Genomic DNA, 16,661 nt, shown 5'->3' on the forward strand with positions numbered 1-16,661 from the left:
TAACAGAACGGCTTTATTGCGGATTCTCTCAGCTTTCCCCATTACCTTATTCAGCAGAACAGCCTGCTAGTGATGGACTGCTGGCAATGTTACTTCGATTCAAGAAACTGACAGGTGAAACAGGCTCCTTTATTTTATTTTGTTTTTTAAAAGATACACTTCAGGAAATTAGAGCAACATTATTTCAGATATCTAAGAAAAGCATCCTGGCACTACGTTAGCTTGCTTTTGTCTCACACATACTGAGATTTTTCATGTAGTTTCCAAATTTTTTGTGTAATTGTTTTAAACCTAGTATAGTGAGAAGTGATTCAGTGGTTGACTGTGTGCTTCCAGCAATGTGAGGCAGGCGAGATAATCATGGTTGTAACTTCTACAGCAGCAGGCTGTTGACTTGCCTGGTCCCTTTGCTAGACTGGTTCTGAATCATTGGTGCCATGCCTGATTTATGTTTTTGTCAAATATGCAAAAGATATGCAAACTCAAAGTACTTATATATGGTCTTAGGTCCCCAGAAGTGCTGGTGACCTACTTGAGTATCTTAGCTAAAACAACAGGAGCTTTTGCCTCTTAGATCTTATAAATCTCAAAAGGCAATAATTTTCTGTTTTTCTCTGTATCCCTTCTAGAGAGGATCCACCGATACTTGACCTATGGTAAAGCATCTGAAAGATCAAAGCTCGTCTCTTCATTTTGGGGAGGCACTGAGGTTTCTGTTGTAGGACTGATATTATCTACAGCAGAAGGCAAGAGATCCTCATTTGTGAATTCTCGGGGAAAGCTAGAAGGAAGTGGTGGGTCCATAATTGTTTTCCAGGGGGTTCCAGGACATCTGGGGAGAGGAGATTCCAGGCGATCTGGCAACCCATCAGGAAGACCTACTGGTTCTGCAGGAGTACCAGTTTCCTTTCTTGCAACCTCTGAGTTAACCGGCTCTGATGCTTCATCATTGAGTGATAGGAAGGTTTCCTTTTGATTAAAAACCCTTTCACCGGATTCCTCAGAAGATTCAGATTTGGGATGTTTATGTTTACCATTTTTACTGTTTTTTCGATGCTTACACCCGTGGCTGCTTCTGTGCCCACAGTCAGTTTCCTGCCTGTGCCTTCTGGCAGACTCATCATCCTTTTTAAACCCATGCCCGTGCTTATGCCCGTCCTTATGCCCATGTTTATGCTCGTGTTTATGCCCATGTTTATGGCCGTGTTCACCTTCACCTTCTTGCTGCTCTCCATCATCTTTTGTTACTTTGCCAGGTGCTTGACTTTCTTCTTCATTTCTATCAGATGATGGAGCTTGATCCATCTGTGATAGTGCAGCAAAGCTTCGGAAAGGAGTGAATCCTGGAGGCCTTCGTAGAAGTGTACTCTGAAAAACATTGCAGTATCAGCTGTGTTCGTTACATGAACAAGAGCAATAGCTTCAGACTTGGGGAATTTCTTGGGGAAAGACTGAATGCCTGGTGAAAACAGGAGTTTTGTTTCTGAAACAAAGTGTCTGATCCTTACTTATCTAACTGCAAATCAGGGTTGTTTAGTAGGAGCTAAACTTGAAAGATGTTAAGGCTACAATATTTTAATGGAAACAAAAGAGAGCCATTTATTAGTTGATATATAATGAATGAATTATATGATGAAGGTTCTGAGCAGAGTGAAGTTGCTGAATATGAATGCAGGTTAATTAGTTTCACTTTATTCAGTATGTCTTCTTGATCAAGGAGCATGGGGATCCCTGGATTTATTTAAAAACAAACAAAAACTTGCAATCAAATACATTTTTGGCAATGAATTACAAATAATAATTCAAAGAAGTTGATGGGGCTTAATACTTCATAACTTAAGTGATAATGCATAGGAGCAGTCAATGGACAGTATTCTCACTGCCCTGTTGTCTTTCTTTTGTATTCCTGTAATCCCTGTGTTGTCCATTGTCTCATGTTGTGGCAAAACTGACTTTGATGTCACAAGCTGCTGAGGTTAGGGGGTGAGAGGGAAAGTGTGGCATTGCTGAGGTCTTTAAAAGAACAATGAATTCCTTTATTTTTGGTACAAAGTAGGGGATCATTTGGCATGGGGAAATACTTTAAAGTCTTTGTTCTATTCTCTTCATTACCAATTATCATAAGTAATCATACCATTGGCTGGCCTTCAGAGCAGTTAACCTTGGCAGAGGTTTTATTCTCCCATGGGACCACATAAATTTGTGCATCACAGAACAATAGTGGCTGTTGACAAAACAAAACAAAAAAAATCTTAAGGCAACAACAGAAAAGAGGAGTGCACACAAAAATATTAATTTTTAATAATACTTTAAAATACTAGAAATTTTACTTGGATATCAATGAAATCTGTCTTACTGATGGAGAGGTCTGTATTGAGACAGATAACTGCTTAGCTTTTTGAGGTTATAGGATGCATCAGCTTTGGATTGGAGATTGGATCTTAAAAGACTGGGTTGTTCATGCCCAGCACTTTTGGAGCATTATTTAATCTTCAAGATATTCCTAACAAATATTGTTTGATGATCATATTACCTCTACTAAAATTTCAGGAAATTGGGGAGGAGGAAGGAGAAGCAATTTTTTTTTTCTAGGTAATGCCAGCTGTACTAACAGTTTTAACTCTCGGAGGTAAGCACTGTTCAGATGGTGGGAAAAAGAAGTGGAAATAAGGCTTTTCTTTCCCAAATAGCTCCTGCACCAATGTTTTCCAGGCCCATCAACATTACTTTCCATTGTCTGGAACAGATTTTCAAATTATCAGCAACACGTACTCCAGAAGCATAATTCCTTTGTGCACCAGTAACACTAAAATCTCCTGCTTTCCTCAGCTGAAAGTGCCACAGGTTCAGGAGCATTGCAGTCATTTCTTACTGCAATAACCTCCTTTCTTTGATTCTTTAGTATCATAATAAAGTCCCTTTTGCTTTACAGTGAGCACTACAATCCTGGAGTTGGAGTGACTCAGTTTAAGCTTCACGTTTTACTGCCATTGTCACTGGTTTGGAGTTAACAAACACCGGAAGGTAGCCTTGTTGAAGCAAAAATTTACTGGGAGGATCAGATGCGAGTTTACTTTGTGTGCTTACCAGTTCCTGTGCAAATGAATTTGTCCATTAGGAACATTACAATTGGCAACACCCTCATTACTTACACTGTTGGTTGTGGCTTCACAGTTTTCATGAAGCTTTTCAAACTCATTCTTTGAACAGTTTGTCTTTTGGGCTCTAAATATTAGATGGTACTTTTGTCCTGCAACCACCTGAAAAATCAGCAAGAAGGCTTTCTGTGGTAAAGGCATTTTTATTGAAAAGGGTTCAGAGAAAAGATGGCTTTCTACAAGCTTATACTACTTGTAGTCTATACGACCTGACCCCTGGGACAACATATGTTAAGAACGATATTAAAATATTTGACAGCAAACCTGTCTGCTTCTAATCAACTCACGTATTTATTCCAGTTCCCATTCTCAGAAATTCCAGCATAGTAACTGTAGGAGGGAGAGAGAGGTCAGAATATCGGGCCCACAGTTTTGGCTTTGTTTTATTGGATGCCTGTCGTAATTTATTAATAACAGATGAAATCATTAGAGACACTATTGCGGGGAGCCAAATATGATGTAAGAAGAGTTGAATGTTAGTAAAATGAAGTGCGTGGTGAACAGGCTCAGTTGAATATAAATGCTTTTGCCAAATGAATTAAGGAGAGAAACCTCATTGTTTCAAGAGTGTGCCTGGTACAAGCTGTCTTAGTATTTTTACACAGCCTGAGATAATGTATCTTGCTTTAGAGACAGCAGGAGAAACATGAAATTGTCTTTTTAAGTCCCTTGTTAAAAATTATGTGTGTTAATATTGATCATGATGTGAAACATGTTTAAATGATGAAAAGGCAGAATTGTTATTAGTAAGATAAGTTATTTGGAAAAACTTATGTACGCTTCTAGTGCATGTCTCCAGTGGTACTGCTCATGTTCATGACAAGATCTTAAGAAAGTATTTTCTGAACTTCTTCACTGTTTTATCTTCAATTCTTTCCTAAACTTCTACTTTGCTATGTTTGGACAGTAAAGTAAGCAAACAGAAATGCTGACCAGTATTATCCTCTTGGTTTCTTGTTGTTTAGCTGCATTTATCTGTGTGTCTCGTTATGCACAGATGTTTTCTTGTGAGCCTAGTTAGAGTATTATTAGCAGCAGAATTAGTGTATGAAATAACAGATTTATGAGGGGAATTGGGAAGCCCCATTTCTTGGAGCTTATAGCTACTGTAGATGATGCCTAAAATAACATACGGAGTATCAGTGTTGTGGATCAAGTGAGTAGTTTTGCCTAGTAAATCTTTTCTACTTTTAAAAATTCTATGGAGTGTCACAAAGGCTGATTAAAAGGGGTACTGATACAGAAATCTGATAGGCAGCAATTATGTTTAAAAAAAAAAAATCAAGGACTGGAGATGTTTCAATCCAAGCCAAGGTGGATTAAATTTCGCCAGAAAAAGTGTGTAGATCCCTCAGTTACCACGCATATCAAAATATAAAGATAAACATTATTTGAAATTGAAATATTAACGTTAGCTAACACTCAGCTCCGACCAGTAACACTGCCGGGTCTGTTCTTCATTTCTGTGGCATATGGAGAAGCAGTTCTAAAAGGAAGAGTGACTCCCAACCTGCACTGTTGCTGATTCTATTACTCCAGCTTTATAGTAGAAGTCATCATTGGTCTCTGAGTTATACTTCTCCATAGAAACCTTCAGCAGTTCTGTCAGTTCTGGACTGTCATTGGGGATAGCCCTTGGACAACCAGCACAAATGAGAGTGGGAGGATTTACCACGTCTTCAGCTGCAAGAAACCAACAGATTTCAAATCTAAGGAACAGAAGTTTCAACATAAATATATATAGGCTGGGAAAAACAGTTATTCTTAAACCTCTGCCTTCTGGCAAACTTCAGATTTGAGTCTATCAAATTAAGCCAAAATAGATTTGTGTTTTATATGGTCAACGTTATTATATCTTGGCTATCTCAAAAAGCACGTAGTGTCACGTTGGATACGTAACAGAAAAACAAGAATTGTGTGTACTGACTGCAGATAGCTAGCAAATAAAGGCAGGGAACAGCTACATGTGTGGAAGAACCTGAAGCAGGGAAAACAAGTGGTGCATGATACTGGCAATGAATGGGTGCGTTGAAGAATATCATTATAATTTATGGGAGAAAAGCAAACCAATGGGTAATGGGTGAGAATGCAGCACTTCCTGCATAGAGTAATGCTGTACTCCATGTTCTAAAGCTCTGAAGCTGTCACAATCTGTGTCCAAATAGATGGCTACAGGAAAAAGTGACAGTAAGAAACCATCTGGGGGGTTGATTGTAATGAACTTAAAATTCTAAGTAGCTTTCTTACCGGGGGAAAAGAAGACAACCTCTAATGTATGAAATTGAAGTAAAACTATGCAGTATGGAATAAATAATGGTAGTATCGATAGCTGAATTACCAATTTTGGACAATATCTTAATGTCCCCAGCTCCTTTGCCTTTCAAAATAATACATTAGAGCTCTTCGGAAGGTTAGATGGAGTTACTTATTTAATGTGATTTTAACTTGGTTGTGTTTGTGATAGAGAAGGAATCAATTTTTGTCCGTAGTAATACTCTGAGTTTGTATCTGCTAATCGCTAAATGAGAGTCAGCAGCCAGCTCCATGTCATAGCAATAGGGCAGTACACAAATGATAAAATAAAATTTTCATTTGCATATGAGATAGTTGTAAGAAGTCAAAAACATTCCATGGTAATACTTCATTAAGAGGCGGTGCCATTTTATCTCAGACTAATTGCTTTCTCTTGTTATTATCTGTTCTTATCACTTGCATTTTTATCTTTTTTATGACTGTGAAAAACAATGAAATTGTAGAACTCGCAGAACTGATAGCACCAATTACATACCTGGAAACTTGCACTGGCTTGCAACGTCTACAATCTCTGCCTGAATGCTTTCATAAGCTTTGGCATCACATTTACCTATACGCTGGAATAAAATAAAAAAAAAAAAGGTCCTCATTATTTAGAAATAATGAACAAGCTCACATCCTAATAGCTTCTTGCTAACAAAGTCAAGCATACTGCTGATAAATCCTTCCTTCGATATCCTGCGAGCAAGCAGCCTGATAGACAATTTGCAAAGCCAATAAATGGTCAGGGTTTAAAAGGACCGCTCAGAGAAAATAAAACCATAAAGGAGAAGCTGAAGAAACTATTTGTATGTATTCCAAAGAAAGGGAGAGGTTTACAAACCAGAATCCTGTTTTATGGAGAACTCACTGGAATTTGTCTCAAACTGTAAAAACCAAAAGGAAGATTACACAACTATTAAATCAAACACTACCGAGTTTCTGGGTCTGCTTGTATTCATCCCAGTGCTCTAAGGGAATTGTGGTAGATGATGTGCTTAAGATTGCCGTGGTATTTTTTTTATTTAACTGGAAGAAAAAAAATGTGATCCTGTTCTTTTTTACATGTCATAAACCCATAAAACTTATGTCTGTACCCTTCAAATTATTTGAAATTAGAATAAGGAAAGAATTAAGGGGCATGAATACATCAAAGGGAGTCGGTTTTATTGTTGTAGACAAGGGTTGTATTTTGTAGATTTGTCAAAGTTCTTCAAAAGGATCGACAAAAGTGGGTAGAGACCTGCGTTGTTGATAATGTATGCTTATGTTTTCAGAGAAGTTTCAACGAAATCTCTTATCAAAGACTCTAAAGGAAACAAATTAACTGTAGAATAAGAGGAAAGGCCCTTGCAAGGATAAATAACCAGTTAAAATACATAAAACAGCATAGGGCTAACGATCAGTCTCACAGAGAAAGGAATTCAAGAGCTGGGTGGCACAGGGGTTTGATCTGGCAGAAGGAAATTAATGTAGAGAAACATAAAGTGGCGCACATGGAGAAACCCATTCTAAAGCCATGCTAGGCACTGAGCTGGCTGTTGCGATTCAGGATCTTAGGGCTAAGATACTTGAAAATGTCATCCATGCAAATGTCTGCCTTGTAGTTTATAGACAGTTACCTGGATTTAATCTTCATTACCTAAGTAAGGCTGTAAATACATATAAATAAGTATTTGAGTCAGAGCTCAACCATTATTTTTTAAGATGATATTTTTGTGATAATCAGGTTTTGAAGATTACTTACGCCTTGAGGAATGGTTTTGCACTCTGTAGTTAACTCTTGAAATTGTGCCTTGGAGCAATTTGTCTCCTTGATTTCATATTTGATTACGTAATTCCATCCAGCTACCACCTGGAACAGATATTTAGGAGATATGTGTTATGTAAACTAATACAAACTCAGAAGTTAAACTATGAAATTCAATCAGCAAAGAAAACAACTCCACCCTTTTAGAATCACATCAAGCCATACAGTGATCATGGCAAAAACAAACCCAAAAAGTGTTGTCCTTGTGATACAGGAAGTAAACAAAGTCATGTAGTAATTAGAAATGCAGTTTATGTTCAGATCCTGCTTCTGGCAAGCCTGCAGCCCTGTAATGCATGGTTCCATGCACTTTCCTCCCAAGAATCTGTTCCTTATTACTCCCAGTGACGGGAAGTTGCTCTAGATGGATGACTGCACTAACGCAGCTTGGCAGTTCCCGTGTTCCTGAGTAGGTGACATAGTAAAATAGTACGTGCATAATGTAACTTTACACTGCTGGCACCGTTTGTTATTGAGTGTCCTGCATTTGTCATCTACTTGTAATTCTGTCTGCTTTGGGCTTTCTCCCCTTTTCCTTTTTTTTTTGTCCAGGTTTTTGACCTCTTTTCATTTTCTCTTCAGGAAGCAGTTCTGTTTCCCTCACTGTGGCTATTGATCCTCACCCATGAAATGTCTCCATGTCACAGTGTTGTGTCAGGTAGTATTGGATTAAAAAAAGGGAAATAAGAATCAAATATAGGTGCTTTCCATCACAGATCAGTTAAAGTAGAGGGCTCTGACTAGTCTCTCTTGGCCAGAAATTACTTGATAGCTTAATTTCTAGCTGCTGAATTGCAGTCTCTGTGACATTTGGTCATATGGCTTAAGTGTTGTGTAAGCTTGTCTTTCAGCTAAGAGGATCATTGCCATCAGTAAATAAAGGGAGAACTGTGAATTAAATCATGGGTCAAATTGACATGAGACTAGAAGATGCTTTTTGGCTAAGCAAATATGTACGCCTTCAAAGAAAATGGTTTGTAGCTGGTGTCAGGTTATTATAAGCTAGTTAAAAAACAAATTAGAGGCTTTGCTTTCCAGCAACATCACACCAAGAGAGCCTTTCATGGGGAAATAACTGTTGCATGGAATACTAGATAACAAGGAATTTCTGCAACCTGAGCACTCACTGCTTGCAAAGCAGATATTCCTCTGTGCAGAAATCTTTCAGCCAGTGACATGCTGACTTCTTGTTTTTCACAGACATTTTTTCCTTTATTTGGTTTAGCTACCCTATAGTGGATATCAGCTACTGACATACAGATCCTATTGCTTTGCCAAAATGTAGCCTGCTACTCTTTGAGAGGCTGTAGAGCATTTGAGACATCTGCACAGGCTGGCACAGCCCCTAGGAGAGGCCTGTTCCTGCTGGAGCTTCAGGGAGAGGCCAAGAGGAATACTCGAGAACATCTGAGATGACACAAGATGCCTGTGTCAGCACTGAGTAAAAACAAACTGGTGCTGAACACTGGTTAATTGCAGCTGCAGAGAAAGTGTTTAAAATCAGGTTGTAAAGTTGACAGCTCTGGAAATTCAGTAGGTTAACAGTTCTTGATTTCTTACAAGTGGAGTTATTTACATGGTCTACACTCTGTGTGCATTCCATTCACTTCTGTTAAGAAATGTAAACCACGCTACAATCAGAAATGAATACATAAAACAAACAAAATACCTTTTTTTTTTTTTTAACATGTAGAGAAAAGTCCCGTACAGACCTGTCTTTTAGCTTCCTTGATTTCCACAAGTTTAAATAGGTTGACTTCATCGCTGTGCTTGTTGAACTTCTGAATGGCTCGCTTCAGAATTTCTGATACTTTTAAGGTGTCTCTCGCTATATCATGAAAGCATCCAAGACAAAAAGCCTGAGAATGCGTTATCTTGGGTGGAACTGGAAAAGAAAGAAACCAAAAACATGCAGGGTTTCGTGTAAAGTAGCCTCAGGTTTAAATTTTTCATGTCTGGGAACGAAAGAGAAGGTTCAATGAGCAAGAATCTGTCCTGCTTTTAATAAGAGCTATCAGCAAAACCCAGATTTCAGTTCCAGGGCCTGCAAAGACATTCACTGTATTTAGATGCTTGCTTCTTATTTGGATCCATCAGCAAACTTAATTCAGAGGAGTAATTGAGTTCAGGAGCCATGAGATCTCTGAAGGACCTTCCAGGTAGTTTTGGCACCACCAAGGAGGGGTCATCCCTCATCCAACTCGGGAAGAAATCAGTGGAGGTCACAACTAAAAGAGATGTTCTTCAGGTCCTTCAGAGCTCGCCTACTGTGTGCAGCTGCTTCCTCTGCTCACAATATTTCAGGAGGGGGATTTGGACAAGAGCGTTTTGGCTCAGCCATGTGAACAGCCCTGACTTTGAGCTTCTTAGGGACTGTAGATGTTTGTTGCCTGAACTCTCCCTGCTAGGCACTTTGGCTCCCAGTTACCACTTCGTGTTACCCTCAGGCTTAACCAACTTGGTTGTCGATAGGCAAATTTGATGGGGATTCTGTTTCCTTCTACTAATCCTATTAACTCTCTTTCCTTTCTGGTAATCATGGATTGGATTTTCATAAATTAATTTTATAGTTCAGTACATAAATTAATTTCATGATTCAGTGAGCTTGGGAATCAAAGTGGGACATTGTGTGGTCTCTGTGGAATTGAAATAAAGTTTGTGTGCCTGATCCTTGGCTGGCAAAAATTGGCTTTAAAGGAGTTATGCCAGCTCGGAACCAGCCAGGGAACCAGTCCAGGGTCAATATATATGTTACAGAAAAATGATGCTGTTTTCAGGGAGTAATCACCAAGAAGATAATAAAACAGTACACCCAGTTCTAAAAGGACTACGTTCTCACCATTTTTACATATTTTTATAAAAGCTGAGCAAATGTATATGTTTTTTTCAGTTGCTATAATGTGGTAACAAGATGAGCTTCTTATGCTGAATATGTGATTATTTTTTTTTAAATAAATCATACATGATTTTTTAGCTTACTAAAAGATCCAAATGTTAATTTCCCATGCAGTCTGTGAGATTCATGAACCTTTTGTTGGCAACTAGATGTCACCATTGCCCTACAAATGTATTTGAAACCAAGTGGCCTTTATGCAGTAGTAGAGCATGGAGTTAGTGTGTACTGCGGTTCCTAGAAAGGCACTGATTGTAGGTACAGATGTGGTAGCTTTAAACAAGTTAATAAGGGACAAAAACCAGAGATAACCTGCCAAACATTTCAGAAGTCACGGTAAATATTTTTGTAGTTAATATGTACTTAGCTCAATGCTACCAGTTAGAGGGATATTTTAAAACTAGCTTGGATTTGTCTTACATGAATGCTAGTTATAGATACATAAAGATCTCAGTTGCAAAGCTTTCAAACAATGTGACTTGCTTTTGATAAATAAAATTACTCTGTGAACATAATAGTCATATATGAATGTCTTATAGGCAAGAAATGTAGTACTCATTAAGGTCTAAAATATACCACAGTTTCTCTCTTACTTGTTTCTATTCCTACTGGATTTTATTATTTATTAAATAAAAAATGCAGTTGGGACTAGATTTTTTTTTTAGGTAAGATTTAACAGAAATGAAATTGTCACTTTTAGTTTGGAGAAAATTAAGATACAGTTTTGTCATAATTTTTCCCTATTCATTTCTGGTCCAATTTCATACTTGAATAAGTAAGGACAGAAATTTGAAGTGTGATAAGAGGTATCTAATCTCTAGGTTACTGATGTGCTTTTTGGTCTAAAGCAAATTAATCCAACTTGGTATAATTCTAATGTTTAAAGCAACTTACTACGCACCCAAATGCCACTTTAGATCACCAGGTAATGAGGTTGTCTCCACAGACAGAAGTTACCTCTGCTTCGCTGACTTAGCTTGTACATGCATACAAGTGGAGTGAAATTTTTACCTTTAACAAGTAGTTGCTTATGCAAGATGATTTATGAGTGTCTGAACAGAATGATGAAGAGCTCCTACCTTGAAGATTTCCTGAAAGCCTCAGTACGATGTTTTCCCCGTTCTTATTTGTCAAAGTACTTTTTGAATGCTGTCCCCAGACAATTACGTACCTGGAACAATTTGGCAATCTTGCGAAACATTACTTGTTCCGTCAACATTATTAATGTGAACTTGAGCTGTGCATTCTCCTGTTTTCTGCAAATACATATGACAACATTTGTCTTAAGATTGCTTGATGAAGAAAAATACCGTGCTATATATTTCTCTAGCTGTTGAGCAAAGCTGACAGTTGCAAGTTCAGTTTGGGAAACAAGTTGATATGTACATTTGTAGTTATGTCAAATTTGCTGTTTTGTTCCTGGTAAAGGATCTGTTTTGTTGTTTGTGAGGAGAGCAGAGGATGAACTGAGCACGTAATTTGGAAGATAGCTTTGTATCATGGTTGATGCATGTTAATTAACGAAGAATTTACAGTCAGAATAAAGGAAGTGAACACATCTTCATAAATAAATCTAGGTAAATACATAAGTTAAGCAATTTCCTCTCTGCTGATACAATATATACAACAATGATCGTGATGTTCCACATGGATTCACATGCTGTGGTCACTCAGCCCTTTCTTTGCATGTGTACAGCGTGACATAGCAGTGACCTGCTGGCTATGTGTAGCGTTCCTGCACGCTACGTGGGCCTGATTGCACCTCCTCTCTAGGTGCTCTGCAGTAGCGTGAGCCAGACAGGCTTTGCACTGCCAGCTACCCTCTGGTAAATGTTCTGCCACAGTGGCTTCCATATCAGTGGTTTTGTTGGTGCCAATATGAAGACAGTTTGGTTATGCAAGTTTGCGTCAGACACAAATACCAGAGAGTTTGACAGCCCTCATGCTCTCCTTGTGCAAGTATCTTCTGTTGGATTTATTGCGAGCCTTCATAGTGAAGCTCTGAAATGATCCCTTCTGATGATATTTAGGATTTCAATGGTAAACTCACAAATATTAGTGGTTAACTTCAGGGTTGTAAACAGTTCTGTACTTTAGTCCTATCAGCTCTCAAAAGCCACAGAGCTACTGAAGTTTAATTCTATATTATTTCCCAGGAGACTGCAGTCCTGGCCATTATACTGATGCTTCTCTACAGATAACCTTAAAAAAGTTTAGACACTTACTGCTTCTGCAGATGCTTTGTAATCACAATCCTGCCAGGGTTTGTTCTCCTCAGCGGCACAAGTGGTCTCTTGTATTCGATACTTCACGTGGAGTTGTTTGTCAGGACCTACCTGGAAGAAAACAATATACAAGTCATCGTTTGCACATTGATAAATCTGAACACCAGTGAAAAGATAAGAGCTTTAAGGGGTAAATACTATCCTATCCTGGCAATGCCCAGCCTGCCTTCACATCAGGGTACTTCACATCAGGTAACAGGGTACTGATGCTGCCCTTCCAAATTGGGGAAAAGGGGCAAGGGGGGGCTCTGGAGCCAGCCTTTGGCTGTACTTGCAGTTTTTCTATAGGCATTAAAGGCTGAGCTGCTCTTAGGGGTGGCCTCAGGAATTCCCTAAGATGAAATACAGACAAACTATTCAGTAAAGTTTGGCCTGATCAATGGAAGCATTTCTGATGTTGATAAATAAGTAGGGGGCATTTTCTCCTCGCCATAAACAGAGCAGGGAATTGCCTACAGGGAACGTTAACACACTGCAATATTTGTGGTTCTTCCTTCAGAGGACATACGAAGCCAGAAGTTCCTAGTAATTTACTGCCACTAAAAATGCTCTGCTAGCATACTATTTCAAACACAGGCAATTGTTGTGCTTTAATATTAATTCTCCTAGCAGTATCATTTAAGGATAATGAAGCGGTACCAAGAAAGAGAAGCTGAGTTGACATGGGTGGAGTATTTACACTGGTGTAGGTGAAGACAGAATTATATTTTGTTTTCAGTTATTTTCAGTTCCTGTTGTGTATTGCTACACCTCTGTAGTATACCTAAGTAGAGGTATGCGATGTGATGGCTGCAGGCTGTAAAACAGGATGAAAGGGTCTCTAAAAATATAATGGACTTAATCCTCAGCAGGTGTAAACTGACATTTATGGAGCTGCATCAGATTATACTGTCTGGGATGTGGATTTAAAGAGCCAAATTGTGTTGTCTGTTACAGTTTTCTAAACCTGGAATAAATCAGTTCAGTGAATAAATGAAACACGTGAGAAAAGACATTGTTTCTGCATGTTATTTGTTGTTGGTTTATTTCATTATTATTATGAACAGTTATGTCTTTAAATGGGGCAGGTTCAGTCTTCCACCAGTCAGCTTTTATGTTTTATTACCTTATCAATAATGAATGTACATGAATATGTAATAACCAGCTATTTAATTAATGCATTCAAGATTGTGAGACTAGCAATGAGTAAAATCTATACCCTTTTTAGAAAAAAGAATGTACAATATGAAGAAAGCTTTCTTGTAGATTCCTTTTCTCTGTTTTTTCTTAACATCACAGTCTGATCAGTGATTCAAAGTAATAATTCTTTTCCACCTCACATCTTTTAAGAAAAGGCAGTATATTGGGAGAAGGAAAGATGAATAATACTTGCAATAAATATGTATTCTTAAACACAGAATGTTATTTAAGGTAAAATACTGAAAATAACATCTGTCCTTTGGAGGAGGAAGCGGTGTTATAGCCCTGCTAGAAGGAAGCAAGAAAGAAGTTGGTGTTACAGCTGTGATATAAAGATGTTTGCATTTGGCTGCCTTTATGCATGTAGTTCTGTGAAAACAGTGGGATTATTCATTTGTTTAATATTAATTATACTAAGGGCTTGACAGACTTTAGTCTTTGTCACTACAGGCTATGATCTCCCCACTTTGAAAACAGTGAAACCAGAGGATAGGTGCCAGGAGGTGTGGGTGGCTTCCTGTAAGGCATTTAGCAATTCATGTCCCCTTTCTGAGGTCAACTTCTATCTGGGTAAAAAAAAAAAAAAAAGTGCCTTGTGACTCTGGAGTGCAAAATATTCTTTCTGACACTGGGTTTCTTGTGTTTTGCATCTGAAAATCCAATTCAGTAGAAAAAATGCTAATGTTGTTTTCAAGTAAAGTAATGCTTGTCATTATTATGGTAATACCATTTTTGTATGCCTCTCAGAGGTAAATACTCTTTGTTAGATTAACTCTGTACAGAAGGACTCCAGGCAAAAGATCATGTTTCGTTCTTTTTTTCTTCTGTAATTTTAGCTGTCACCCTGTTTGACTAAAATATCACCTTGTGCCTTTAGATACATCTCTGACTTAGGACTAGTATCAATCAAATATCACAAACAATGTATTCACAGTATTGCTGAGCTTTACCAGGTCATTTTTTTTTTCTTTTTTTTTTTTTAAATTCGTGACACTAGCAATTCAAGATAACATCCAGGTTTTTTTAATAACCACTGATCTGAAGAACCTTACTGATGATAGAGAGAGGTAAGATTCCCAAAGAAAGGAAAAAACTGAATGGACAAGTAAGATGCATTTTATTAGTAGTATAAGTTTCCTATTATCTAGTCCTTGCATTAATAAGCAATTCACCAGCACCACCGCTCCATTGATAAGAACATCCCTGCTTGTCATGGTGACAAATATCTCACCATGCAAGCCATTTCTTTTATTTTTTTAAACTTTTTTTGCAAGACATTTTGCTGTCACACTTGCTATATTTTGTGAATAAGATGGAACAAATCTGATTAAGAGCGCATAAACAATTCCAACATGTTTTTTTTGTGAAGTCTACTTACTGTTCTCTTGGCTTCCATCACCATGTACAGAGCAAATTGATTACCAGAAGTGCTGTCTCCATTATATTTCTTCAGTGCTGTGTCAACAGCTTCGAAGACATCAGGGTTATCACAGTCCAAAAACTCAAATGGAAGAGGGGTGGCTCTGCTAGAAATAAAACTACAGCAGAGTGCTAGCACAATGAAAGGTTTCATAACTGGACAAAAAAAGGCCCCCTGAATGAGAAGGCTTGTTAAAAAGCAAATGGAAAAGGAATGCCTGACAAGGATTTAGTTACCTCTTCTATTTTTCAGGACCAATAGCAAAGTAAACAGAATGAGCAGTTGCTGGGGTTGGTTAGTTCTCATCGTGCCCTGTTTATACTGCAAATAAACTTCTGAGTTTCTCTAAACAAACTTTGTGTGGGCACCAGAATGACACCAAGGTTATCCACCTGCCATCAAGATAACAGCTAACTGGCTGCAGCTGGACACGGGTTTAGACTGAGCACAATGACCCCTGAGCAAAGGAGAAAGCAGTGTTTGTGGCTTTCTGGCCTTTATTTTAACACCAAAACTGCTACTTGCAAAGAGCTTTAGGGGGCTTACATAAAACACCCAAGAAGGTCGCAAAGGTAATGAAGTTCTAGTTCTAGACAACAGCACTGTAAATTTTATAGGTGTTCAATGCTCAGACTGAAATAGTTCTGAGAAGTCAGAACATAACTGAAAAAAAAAGTCTTTGGACAGATGCACATCATTAAAGGTCACAAAACTCTTCGACAGCGGCTGATAACCCTCATCCTTCACCCTGCTTTTGGAAGTGACTGTCTTTGCCATCATGTGGAGGCTACCACTGGACCATGGTTTAGTCAGTCTTCATAATGTTTTATCATTACAGGTGGGAAAATGATGCCCAGGAACAAGGGCTTAAGGAATGTTGCCTGTATTGGGCAGAGCCGGAATTAGAGCTGGCTGGGAACATCTGGCACTTGTTGGCAGTGAAGAGCCCAGATAGCTCTGCTTTGAATCTGTGCACGTTTTGGGAACGCCTCAGATCCTGCGTTCTACCTGGGTCTCACTAGGAGTTTGGGTTAAAGATATTGTACTTCAGAGACCTTGCGGATGAGCTATGCCATAAATAAGGGTGTTTGTGGGTGTTTGCACATTATAATGTGTTTATAGAAAAATAGATGGCCTTTACTCAGTTATACAAAATGCTCTCCCCATTTTGTTTCTTTTTCTGCAATGTACCTCTCACTCTTTATCTTACTTCATGCTATTAACAAGCTATTTTGAAGAGCAAAATTTTTGGTTTGTTCATTTTAATTAGCCCCAAGTTCTTGCCTGTGATATAGCAGATCTGAACTAACTCTTTGGGGTCCCAGGAACGTTTGAATAGTCTTTATCTTGATGGGGGCTTCAGTATAAAGAGATGTCAGTACCCTTTCTTTCTGCTTCTCCCAACTCAGTTTCCAGTGGAAATGTTCAATGATAAAGAAGACATTCACCCGAAAGAGTTACCTGCTTCTGCTTTTCCCCTCCCCTGAGAGCAATTATGAACTGTTTGAAAGGGCTGTCCTTGAATGCAGCATTTCTGATATCTCTACCAGCAACTGCAGTACCGAAAGCACCTGTGCAGGCCACTCTGCAGTGTTACAACACAAGTCATTAACTAGTCTCAACC

General features: G+C 38.4%; 1 protein-coding gene and 1 long non-coding RNA gene across 2 annotated transcripts; both read right to left on the minus strand.

The window, feature by feature from the left end:
* Nucleotides 1–108: 108 nt before the first annotated feature.
* On the minus strand, nucleotides 109–15,337 carry KNG1 (kininogen 1). The gene is made up of 10 exons (XM_068691813.1): nucleotides 14,996–15,337; nucleotides 12,379–12,489; nucleotides 11,325–11,409; nucleotides 8,973–9,145; nucleotides 7,198–7,305; nucleotides 5,947–6,028; nucleotides 4,669–4,841; nucleotides 3,153–3,260; nucleotides 2,135–2,224; nucleotides 109–1,368 (listed from the first exon to the last, which is right to left on the minus strand). Exons 1-10 carry the CDS (start codon nucleotides 15,188–15,190, stop codon nucleotides 652–654), a joined length of 1,842 nt encoding a protein of 613 aa, XP_068547914.1. The 5' UTR covers nucleotides 15,191–15,337; the 3' UTR covers nucleotides 109–651.
* Nucleotides 3,282–4,662, minus strand: LOC137860957 (uncharacterized). The gene is made up of 2 exons (XR_011099278.1): nucleotides 3,937–4,662; nucleotides 3,282–3,488 (listed from the first exon to the last, which is right to left on the minus strand). It is a non-coding gene; the product is annotated as an uncharacterized lncRNA (long non-coding RNA).
* Nucleotides 15,338–16,661: the final 1,324 nt, after the last annotated feature.

The sequence above is a fragment of the Anas acuta genome, chromosome 9 (assembly GCF_963932015.1).
Source record: "Anas acuta chromosome 9, bAnaAcu1.1, whole genome shotgun sequence".
NCBI classification, from domain to species: Eukaryota; Metazoa; Chordata; class Aves; order Anseriformes; family Anatidae; genus Anas; species Anas acuta.

Excerpts from the sequence above, each read along its gene's own strand:
- KNG1 (XM_068691813.1), bottom strand. The coding sequence starts at position 15,190 with ATGAAACCTTTCATTGTGCTAGCACTCTGCTGTAGTTTTATTTCTAGC. Across the intron at positions 9,146-11,324 it reads AGATTGCCAAATTGTTCCAG|TTCCACCCAAGATAACGCAT; the intron begins GTACGTAATTGT and ends TTTCTTTTCCAG. Across the intron at positions 6,029-7,197 it reads GCAAAACCATTCCTCAAGGC|CGTATAGGTAAATGTGATGC; the intron begins GTAAGTAATCTT and ends ATTTTATTCCAG.